The 11,916-nt window shown below is 43.2% G+C and overlaps 1 protein-coding gene across 1 annotated transcript in view; it reads left to right on the top strand.

Moving 5' to 3' along the window:
* The first annotated feature begins 411 nt into the window (after positions 1–411).
* TOP1 (DNA topoisomerase I) overlaps positions 412–11,916 on the top strand; it is an 85,117-nt gene continuing 73,612 nt past the window's right edge. The window contains exons 1-2 of the mRNA XM_079944610.1: positions 412–576; positions 913–937. Of these exons, the coding sequence (XP_079800736.1) occupies positions 544–576; positions 913–937 (58 nt within the window). The 5' untranslated portion in view covers positions 412–543. The remainder of the gene's footprint in view (positions 577–912; positions 938–11,916) is intronic.

The following is an 11,916-nucleotide window of genomic DNA, read 5'->3' as shown; positions in this document are numbered from 1 at the left end:
TCACATCGGCGCGCGAGGGCTAGGGGCGGGGCTTGCGATGCAAAGCCGGGTCCACCCTTGGAAGCACGAGGGGGCGGGTCCCGCAACCCTCGGCCTCCTTCCGGAATCTCTGACGTCAGGGACGTCGCATTTAAAAGCGGCCGCGCAGGCGCAGTGAGCCGAAATGCGAACTTAGGCTGTTACACAACTGCTGGGGTCTGCTGTCGCCACCAGGCCGGCAACAGTCAGCCTCGCCGCCGCTGTCGCCGCCTCAGCCGTTCCGGGAGTCTCAGGCCCTCCCCGCCGCCCTTTACCCGCGTCTCCGGGAGCCTCCCGGACCCCCAGTCCGCCCGAACAGGCCGGCCGCGACCGTCTCTGCGTCTCCTCGGCGCCCCTCACCGCCCGCCGCGCTCGCCGCCTGAGCCGTTCCGGGAGTCTCAGGCCCGCCCCGCCGCCCTTTACCCGCGTCTCCGGGAGCCCCCGTCCGCCTGAACAGGCCGGCCGCGGCCGTCTGCGACTCCTCGACGCCCCTCGCCTTCCGCCGCGCTCGCCGCTCCGGCCGACATGAGTGGGGACCATCTCCACAACGATTCCCAGGTACTGCCCTGCCCGGCCCGGCCCGCCCGGGCCCCCGGCCCCGCCCCGCCCCTCCACGACCCCCGGCGCAGGCCCCGGCCTCGGCCCGGCCGCCGCTTTGACAGGCCGGAGCCCCCCGCCAGGGGTGGCCGGCCGGAAGAGATCGGCTCCCCGGGCCCCGGGCGGGAGGCGCCAAGTTACAGTTTTAGGGGGGTTGGCTGACCCTTCAGGCCGTTCCCGGGGCCCCCTTATCCCGGGGGGCGCAGGGTGGGCCCGGCCCCCGGCAGCGCGCGCTCGCCCGCCGCCCGCGGGGTGAATGTGCCTGTTGTTTCATAGTCCCTCCTTTTCTCTCCCCAGATCGAGGCGGATTTCCGACTGAATGGTGAGTGTGCCCCCTCCCCGACCCCGGTGCCCCCGACCGCCGGCCCCGCTCCCGGCCCGAGCCGGGCAGAGGACAGACATGGCGTCCCAGAGACTAAGTCCCGGCTCCTCGCTCACCGGCCCCATTGTTCCCATCGGGCCGCCTCTGGACCCCCTTTCCGGGGACCCCAGCGCCCCCAGATCGCGGCCCTCCCAAGAGGGGGCAACGGAGACCCCGCGTCGCCCGCCGCTGGGCCTCTGGCAGTCTTTCCGGGCCCGGATTCCTCCCGGGAAAGTCGCCTTGTCGACAGTCGGGACTTAGTCTCTGCGCCATTTTCTTTTTCTCTCTCCTCTCCTTTCTGTGTCTATGTCTCTTTCTCTCCCTCCCTTGGCTCCTTCCTTGAGCTGCCCAGAAAAAGCTTTCTGCGGAGCAAAGCCACGTAAATCACAGACCTCACCAGGGGGAAGGTTGGGAGCCTGAATTGTTACTGTTTTTTCCCAAAGAGAACTTTATTTGGGGTGTTATTCCCTCTTACTGCTTCTTGTTTGTTTCCTTTTCTGCTTCCAGAATGAAAGATACCCTTCGGCAACTGTTGATTTTTTTTTTTTTCCTCCCTTTCCCTGGTAAGATGTTTATGGTAGGAAATAGGGCTCTAAAGCTAAAGCCCTCCTTTGTGGAGTTCTTTATATTTTGAGATTGCTTTCCCCAAGTTGTGTTCTTTGCAAAGGTAGTGGTACCTGCCTTCAGAAAGTTTGCAAGTTCTCTGTTGGCCATCCATTGTAAATGTTGGGCTTAGGCATGTTGATTTTTTTTTTTTAATTAAAGTATTACTGACTAGAACTTCAGTGGGGCTGAGGTTCCTAAGGCACTGTTTTTTTTTTTTTAGAAATGCAGTTTAGTGTAGTTGTCAGGAGGAAACGTTGCTGAGCATCTCATCTGGCCTGGTGTATTAGGCATTTCTCGTAAGCTGTGGGGTAGAAAAAAAGATTTTATTTATTGAAACAAAGATGACCAGCACCACCCCTGCTTCCTGTTCATTCTTTTTCAGAAGCCTCTGTTTTTCAGGAATCGAGAGCTAGCTTGCTTTTGCCTGACCTTTATGTTTTATACCCTTTTCAGCCAAATCAAGGCATTTATTCTTTGAGTATTTCCACTTCAGTTACCGAGTGAAGATTCCCCCAATAGAAAGCTCACCCTGCGAGCTTTTCAACAATCCTGTTGAAGGAGAAGGTACCTTCTGTAGTGTGCTGGGAATTCCCACTGATTCTGATGGTACATAATCCTGCTCAGTTGAGTTTGGGTTCTGGGAACCTATCCAGTGGGAGAAGCTGATGACTAGGTTTTCTGATGTTGTAATCAGCAGTCCATCGTGTTAGCCTGCTCTACTGCGAGCAGCCTTATGTTCAGATTTTGAAGTAGGGCATCCAGCAAGAGATGGTACTCTGCGAGGAGAGAATCTGGTTAAAGTGTAGCATTTCTTGAGCACCTAATATATGCCAGGCACTGTGCTTAGTGCTAGAGCTGAACCTTTGGCCACAAAGTGCTGCTCTTGCCTTCAGTCTATGTGGGGGAGACATAATTAGTTAATTACAAGGTAGGTGCTGGGGCAAATCTATACCCAAAATGCTTTGGGTGACTAGGGGATTTAATTTTGTCTGAGGGTGGGGAAATTTCTCAGAGGAGGTAGCTTTTGGGCTTGCTTGTGCAAGACTAGGTGCTGAGTGTCAAGAGTTGGAGTATTTCTTAACTATGTTTAGTCAACCTATCAGGGTTTTAAAAGCGGGAGATGAGGCCCCTGCTGTTCAGAAAACCGCAGAGTGTAGATACGTTTCTTTGGGATGTGGGAGCAAAGAAAGGATGTGGCAGGTGAGGATGTAAAAGTCCTTTTGACCTCTCTTGGAGGAAGGTAGGATCTTAATACAGAATAAGTGTTTTTTGACTCTCAGACTGGGCTGAGTAGGTAATGTATCTAGTAATGAAACAAAGTGTAGTCCTTTCTCCTCAGAAAGTTAACCTCCATGGTTCTCACCTAGGTTATACAAAGGAACTGTTGAATATGTGAATGATTGTAGGCTGGGTAGGTTATTGCTCTTTAGTGCCATTTTTTAGAGACTGAAGTAAACTGGCTTTATTGACTTTTAGAATGTGTTTTTTCACTTGTAATAGCAATAATTGCTGATATTTATTGAATGTTTACTGTCTATCAGGCATGAATCTCAGTTCTTTCCATTGGATCATCTAGTTTAATTTAATCCTTGGAAGAACCCTTATGAGTTGGGTACTATTATCTCCATTTCCATACATAAGGAAACTGAGCCTTAGGTATATTTACTAGCTTTCCCAAGGGCAGTGAGTTGGCACTACAAAGCTCACAAGCTTAGCCACTATGCTATATATGATTCTAGTATGAAGAAATTAAAAGCTGCCTCATCTCTGCTTTCTTACAGAGCTGAAAAAGGCAAGAGGGAGAGATTTGATAGTTTGTTGTTTGCTTTTTATCTAAACCTGCTCCCAAAAGAAAAAGCACTTTAACTGCTTCCCCACCACACTGAGGGTCTGACAGTGGAGTATTATCTTTGTAAATATTGTCTAGAAGAAAGATGTAGTATTAGTAGCTGTTTGCTTGCTCTATTAAGTAATACATTAGTAACTAGTGATTGATTTATGTAACTATGAAAGAGTTTTTAAAAGATAAAAATCAATGTTTAATTATGCTCAGACAAGTTATTGTTGATCTTTGTATTAAGAGTTTGCTTAAGCATGATTTTAAGTGGACCTAAACCCATCTTACAGATGAACTGTGCCAATAATGTTAAAACAAAACTCCCTCATTTGCCTGCCCTCGTCCCCTAAGAGCTGAAAGATTTTTTGCCTTTGGAGTTCATTCTTTACAATAGTTAGAACTGTTACTGTTCGTATAGAATTTAGAACATTCCAGCCCATACTCAACTGCTGGGAAAAATCTGTTATTTGTGAAATGTGTGTATATTTAAAGTATTGCTGGGAGTTTCAGGAGCAGAAACCATAATCTCTTATACCTAAGAGAAAAGGCTTCTTTTTCTAGGTGTTGGTAGCACTCATTGAAGTGGGGCTGAGTCATTAGCCCAGTACTGTGCAGACTACTGAATTATCTGTAGTGTTGATAATGGTAACATCAGGTTGGGGGTCAGTGGTCCTATTGCTGTTTCAAGAGCTTGATGTTTTTGTCCATCTACTCTGGAGTAGTAGGGTTCTTTCTTCCCTGGCATGAGTAAAGTATAATGCTTGGTTTCATCAGTGATTATTCTCAGAAATGTTACATGGGTTCATTGTTTGGCATTATCTTGTGTTGATTCTAGTAGCTTAGTGGATTCAAACTGGATGATGGAATTAAATATGAATTGTTTCTGATGCTAACAGATAGTTATACTTCTGTGCTGTTGGGCACTGGTTGGGATGGCAGGTGGGAAAACTAATGATGTGGCTATCTGAAAATTCCCATCACATTTTTAAAACCAAACTGATGGCACCTTCAAATGAAATCTGGCACGTCTTCCTACTCCATCCAGAAACACTTAAGCTCTGGGCTCCAGTGTTGTCCTTCCTTCCACTGCAGCCAGATTTCTTGGGGGCACCTTTTCAGAATTAGTGAGCTGCTGTAGAATCTTTATAGATGAAACGGAGTTGCTTGTCAACATGTGCTTTTTAGATTACTAGCATGTCAGAACTCACAAACAAATTTTAGATTCCGACGTTACCGGTAAAACAAGAAAATCAAGTAGTTACTAAATCAGAAATACCTCATGGTTTAAAAAGTGAAAACTGGATAATATTGCTTGCTATAATTAACTCATACTTGTCTTTGGTAAGTAGATAAAGTAAAATGGAAAATAGGAAGTCAGGGTCAGTTCCAAAATCTCATTTTAACCAACAGTAGCAAAAAAAAGAATTGAGTCTGGCTTTTTTCCTTTAACATCAGCATAATAATGGGGAATTGTGAGAATTTGAAGAGAGATTCATTAGTTTGTTCTAGGTGAGTCAGTATCCATTTATACAAGTGCCAGGGATTCTTAACATGTCTCAAAGCTTATATTCTAAAATGAAGCTGTTGGGGGTTTTTGTTTGTTTTCGGCGTGTGTGGGGGCATGCAGAAAACATGGCTGACTTCTGAGCTTGTGAATATGTGTTGTATGTTAATCACAGTAACAGTTACCTGTTGCTGCCAATGGTATTGGACGTGATTCTGTTGTGCTTTCTGGGTGTATTTCATTTTAGGAACTTTCAGACATACTTCAGTTGTTCATGTTATTTCCTAGTAGTTGGGTATGAGTGCATACGTATGTTATTGGTCTTTAACAGCTTTTGCCGTACTTACAGTGCAGAATACTGATTTTCTTCAAACCCAAAGTTATTTCTCCAGAAGTGTTTTGTGAGGGATTGCGTGTTTTTCATATGAAACTATGTTGAACTCCAATAAAGTTCTAGGTTCACTGGGAAAAATGGATTCCAATGTAATTATTTACTTTTGAATGAGGCTATGGAAATGCTTGAAATGAGTATTTGATGTGGGATCCTGAGTTTTAAAACTGTCTTGAAAGAAAGGTAAAATATGGTCCATTCATTGCATTTGGAGACGGAAGAGAGTCAGTTCACTAACTTTTCTGAATCCTGTGGTTAAGGTTATCTGACTGCCACTTAATTATTTTTGAATTCATTAACTTTGCGAAATGAGGGCATTTGGGCAAGCAGTTGAGAATTTGGCTTCTTAAGGTAAAAAGTTTGGGATGGGAGAAGTTCCCAACTGGCCCTTTAGAAGTGAATGAGATATTGTGTTTAAAGGAGGCTTTTAGATTGTCTTTAAACTTTGAGTAGTAATAGTTGGAACAAGTCTTTTCTGTTTCCATGCCTTGTAAATCTGAAGTTTGTGAAGCAGCTTTCCATCCCCATGGCTTCAGGCCAGTAGCTAAAGTAGGAAATGTAAAATAGAGGCCATCGGTATGGAAGACGTAGCATTTGCCAACCTTTGCCCTTCCCCCACCACCTGCCTATCTAGGTGTGAGCAATGTGTAGTATGCTCTGTGTTGATAGCATAGGTCCTGGGTACTGTGCAAGGGGATAAAGATGGGGGAGTGGTGATGGTGGGTGTAGCCTTGGCTTTATTAGGTGGGAAGAAGCTTAGAGTGGAATATCTGTTAGATATTAATGGTATTTTGGGTAGTGTTGTAGGAAATGACTAATAGTTTGCTAAATGATTTTAGCAGCAGTAGATATTACTTAAAATGATATTTATTCTGTATATTCAAGAAAGATTCTAAATATTTTTCAGACTGGGAGAGAAGTGACTCAAGTATATGTCTAGGTATACAGATTGTAATATCATCAAGCTAGACCACCCATTGTCAAAGTTTGTATTGTGTCTTTATCTGTCATTTATGGCTGTAAGGTTTAGTTAAGAAAGAAACGGCAAGGGATATTGGCAACTTAAGTTTTAAATTTCTTTTTGGTAGGTACTCGTTTTTAATTTGTTGCCTTATATTTTTAGATCCACTCAGTTATCTCCCTGCCAACTTTACCTTTCTGTACTGTTCTTGAGAATTTTTCTGAAATGTATAGTAAATATTTTTATTTACATCTCCCTTCTGCCCTCCTCATTAGATTGGGTAGAGGTGCGTGCATCTCTACCAGTCTCAGGTTAATTCCTCTCTGAGCCTTTGAAGTTAACTTTGTTTCTGTGGATTTAAGGAACCGAAGAACTCAGTTCATTAGCATTCCTGAGACACACCTAGATAAGCTTCAACAAAAGGTGTTAAAGCAGTCAGCATAATTGAGGACTTTAATTCGCTTGTCTTTGTTGTTGACGTTGCTGAGAACAAGTTTAATAGATCCCTGGGTATTATGACATTTTCCTGTATTTTAAGAACAAAAACACATCCGCCAACCCTTGGTCCAATATTCTTTGTATTTTTCTCAGCACAGCCTAGGAAAGATAGAGGGCAGGAACCTTGGAGGAGATATCCTTGGCTATTTGGAGTTTACCAAAAAAAAGTTGTTAGTTGAAGGCTATTCCTACACTAGAATACACTAGAAGTGTACTCATTGCCCCTTAGTAAAAGTCCAGATTTTAACCTTGCTACCAGATACGAATGCCTAGATTTATAAAGTTTTGTAGGCAGAATACGGGTTGGGCAGAAGACTGATCTAGATTTCAAGATAAGTGGATTAGGGAATCTCATTGGCTGAGACCCCCTTGCTTTACCCAGCTCCTATAAGGTAGCCCCTTTATTTCTTTGTAGTCAGCTATCTGAGCTCTTGCTTGGCAGCAGAAGGGGAAGTGGGAGGAAGGGAACTAATTTTGAGAGTTTGGTAGACACTATGTTTTTGTATTCATTAAATCTCATTGGGAGATTGGGATTGACATATATACACTAATATGTATAAAACGGATAACTAATAAGAACTGCTGTATAAAAAAATAAATAAAATTCTAAAAATAAAAAAAGAATAAATCTGAATTTAATGGGAATAGTACAGATTTGTGGGAAAACCTTCTCATCTCCCCCCTTTTTTTTAAAATATCTTTTAAAAAAATATTTTATTTATTTATTTTTGGCTGCGTTGGGTCTTCATTGCTGTACACGGGCTTCTCTAGTTGCGGCCAGCGGGGGCTACTGTTTGTTGTGGTGTGTGGGCTTCTCATTGCAGTGGCTTCTCTTGTTGCGGAGCATGGGCTCTAGGCGTGCGGGCTTCAGTAGTTGTGGCACATGGGCTCAGTAGTTGTGGTCACGGGCTCTAGAGCTCAGGCTCAGTAGTTGTGGCACGCGGGCTCAGTAGTTGTGGCGCACGGGCTTAGTTGCTCCACGGCATGTGGGAACTTCCTGGACCTGGGCTTGAACCCGTGTCCCCTGCATTGGCAGGAGGATTCTTAACCACTGTGCCACCAGGGAAGTCCCTCTCATCTCCCCTTTTTGGTAGCATACTGCCTTAGTCCAGATTCCAGAAACCCCAGTCAGGTGGTAATTGGTAAGCTTCTAATAAGATGTCACAGCCGGGACGTGCCTGGTAGTCCAGTGGTTAAGACTCTGTGCTTCCACTGCAGGGGGTGTGAGTTCGATCCCTGGTTGGGGAACTAAGATGCCATATGCCCTTCAGCGCAGCCAAAAAAAAAAAACAAGATGTCACAGGCTGTCCTTAATTATATGCTGTTAGAGGTAGCCTTAGACCCCTTATATCTTCAAGAGATGCTATGGTATTAAGGCTGGAACCAGATTGCTATTGAAGTAGGAGAATAAGTGATGAAGAGGGAGGCTCTGGGGAGATACAATGCTCTTGAGCAGCTGTGGTAAAATAGAAAGTTGGAGTAGAAATCAGAGCAATCTGGATTAAGTCCCTGTTCTTACTATGAAACTTGTCCTGGCCACTATACCTTGTTTTCTTTTTCTTTTTTTTAAAAATCTTTATTGGAGTATAATTGCTTTACAGTATTGTGTTAGTTTCTGCTGTACAACCCTCTAGATCGTCACAAAGCATCAAGCTGATCTCCCTGTGCTATGCAGCAGCTCCCCACTAGCCATCCATTTTACATCTGGTAGTGTATATATGTCAATGCTACTCTCTCACTTCATCCCAGCTTCCCTGCCCCCCGCCCCGGCCGTGTCCTCAAGTCCATTCTCTGCTTCTTTATTCCTGCCCTGCCACTAGGTTCATCAGTACCGTTTTTTAAGATTGTATATGTGTGCGCTAGCGTACGTATACCTTGTTTTCTCATCTGTAAACAAGGATGATATTTCTATGCTTCACAAGCTATTGAGATTTAAATGAGTATATGAAGGTGTCTCTCTACCCACATTTTAAAATTTAAACTTTGATTAGACAGCTTCTGCTCTGAGATGGATCTTTATCTTGAATGTTAGATTTGAAGTAGTGAGTTGGTGGCTCTTTCCTTCCCTCACTGGTATTCTCTGTTAACATTTTAAATCTTCCTGACATTTACACAGTGAACAGTAACACATAACTAGAGTTGGTAGATAGAGTCTTTACCTAACTGAACTGCATAGCCTATGTGGCTCTCTTCTGACTATTAAGCAATCACCGTAAAATAAAAGATGGTGTATCTATATCTAGGTTTGGGCTAAGTAGGAGCCAAATGTTTACCTGGTTCTTACTTTTCTAAGAATAAGTCTAAGGCAAGGTGGTTACTGCTGAAAGAACTTCTTCCAGCAATAAAGGTGGGCTTAGAAATGAAGGAAGTGTATTGATGTGGGTAATTTCTCAACCTTTTAATAGAATTATGGGTTTTCTATTAAAGTCACCCAGAGCTTATATGTCATTTATACCTCAATTAAAAAAGAAAGATAACCAAGGGTTTATCTTTTAGATACATTTAATCAGTGAAATGCCTAGTTCATTATTTGTGGTTTGTTTTTTTTTTTTAAACCACAGAACTCAGTATGTCTTCCGCCATCATGGTTCTTCAAAGGGTACTCTTTTACTACCTGCCACCCCAATATATATATATATAATATATAATATATATATTATATATATAATATATATATAATATATAATATATATATTATATATATAATATATATATATATTTTTTTGGCTGCATCACGTCTTCGTTGCTGCGCGCAGACTTTCTCTAGTTGCGGCGAGTGGGGGCGACTCTTCCTTGCAGTGCGTGGGCTTCTCATCGCGGTGGCTTGTCGCGGAGCACAGGCTCTAGGCGCGTGAGCTTCAGTAGTTGTGGCACACGGGCTCAGTAGTTGTGGCACACGGGCTCAGTAGTTGTGGCTTGTGGGCTCTAGAGCACAGGTTCAGTAGTTGTGGCACACGGGCTTAGTTGCTCTGTGGCATGTGGGGGGATCTTCCCGGACCAGGGCTCGAACCCGTGTCCCCTGCATCGGCAGGCAGATTCTTAACCACTGTGCCACCAGGGAAGTCCCCACCTCAATATTTTTAAACTGAGAAGACTCAAAGCACCTGAGAGTTACTTTTATTTTTCATTTATTCAGATGGTTGCTCAAAGTGACCAGCTCAACTTGCTGTGAAATAATAATTCTTGGGAATAAGTGCCTTAGATAATAAAACTTAGGTATGAGAACTTGAGTAGCAAACTCCATGTTAACAATTGTGCATGAGTATAGGCATTTGGGGGATTCCATGGAAAAAAATTTTAGTAATGGCTCATAAGTCTAGGTAATGCTGATTATTGAATTGCCTTGAATTTTTAATTTGGAAGTACTATTTAAGATAAACCGAAGTTAGTTAGGGATATGTTTACTATTGTACATTAAACTAAACCAAATGGATCTTAGTAGAGATCTTATACCATGGATCAAAAGGATTATCCGAGTAGCATCACAACAGGAACAGACTTCAAAATTAATATTCAATTAAAGGTAGTCCAGAGAAAATAATTTTGTAGGATCAAAATTACAGCACAGGGTCTAATTTTAAAGAGTCTCAGAGATAAAGTCTTGAAAAGATAAACATCTCAGGAACAAATGGTTCTTAAAGTACTTAGGAAAAAAAGTGAGAAAGTGAATATTAATACTGCATGTCTCTATTGCCCTCCGTATGTTAGAGTGTCAGAAATAGGATTGGGTTTAAAAGTCTTCAGAGCTTGGACCTCTTTCTCTTACATCATTTTTCTCTGATTAAGAATGTGAATAGCCTTGGGTGGGGAGGGGATCCATGTGTCTCCACCCACCCACCGCCAAATCAGGCAACCATAATGTAGTGGAAAGGATATTTCAATTTGAGCTCTTGCACTTCTGCTCAATGGCGATGTCTTTGAACAAGTTAATCTCTGAGTCTTAGTCCTTTGCATCTAAACTAGGTCTAATACTGAGGATTAAATAGCATGTGAGGATCACTTTATTTATTTAAATTTATTTATTTATTCATTTATTTTTTGCTGCGTTGGGTCTTTGTTGCTGTGCGCGGGCTTTCTCTAATTGCAGTGAGTGGGGGCTACTCTTTGTTGCGGTGCGTGGGCTTCTCATGGCGGTGGCTTCTTTTGTTGTGGAGCACGGGATGTTAGGCTTATGGGCTTCAGTAGTTGTGGCTCACTGGCTTTAAAGTGCAGGTCAGTAGCTGTGGCACACGGGCTTAGTTGCTCTGTGGCATGTGGAATCTTCCCGGACCAGGGCTCAAACCCGTGTCCCCTGCCTTGGCTGGCAGATTTTTAACCACTGCGCCACCAGGGAAGTCCTGAGGATTACTTTAGTAAAGGTAAAAACTTAGAAAAAAATTTTGAGTTTCTTGCCAGTCCTTAAATTAAAAAAAAAAAAAAAAAATCACCCAATCACCTTTTCAGAGATTGCTTCGTTAGTCTTCTGTACAAAGGGAACTTCAATTTCTTTAAATTTGGGTATTGTGAGATTTTACTCCAGGGGAGAAGGGTCACTAGGGAGCTTTGAATATGATACTGTTGCTGTGAATCTGAGATGGGCGGGCTCAGGAGGGTGCTGACTCGCCTTTACTTTGTGACTGTGTACAAACCACTTCGTTTCTCATACCGCTTTGCCCTTGGGTTGGTGCAGTATTTAAGAGATCTTCTTAGGAAGGTAAAACGTTCATGTTTAATTGCAAATGGAAACTTTAAGTTGCCATGTTCATTTATTTAAACATTCACAGAGTAAATACCTGTAGTGACTAGATACAGATGAACAAGACAAACCCATAGGGCTCTCAGAAGGAACACTTTGAGGTTAGTAAGTTGCAGGCCTGTATTTTTACTTCCTCTGTTGAGATTCCATGTGTTTTCATCAGTGCAAAGGCTCCTGTCGTACCAGGGTAAGTGGGAACGGAAGGTACTTTCTGGCAGCTAATGCTTCACTATCAGTGAAAAAGAGTGATGTCTCCATTTATTTCCAATCCTAGGAGATTTTTTTTTCCCTCCTTGGAAAGAATTGGAAAAGCTAGGACCTTAGATTTCCAAAGATGTCCAAACCCATAACTGTTCTAGAAAAAAAAAATTTAGGATACCTATAAGCTCATTAAAACTTTTTCACTGG

Source organism: Stenella coeruleoalba, assembly GCF_951394435.1.
Source record: "Stenella coeruleoalba genome assembly, chromosome: 15".
NCBI classification, from domain to species: Eukaryota; Metazoa; Chordata; class Mammalia; order Artiodactyla; family Delphinidae; genus Stenella; species Stenella coeruleoalba.
The sequence above is the reverse complement of the archived record's forward strand: the minus strand, read 5'-3'. Positions and strand labels throughout refer to the sequence as shown.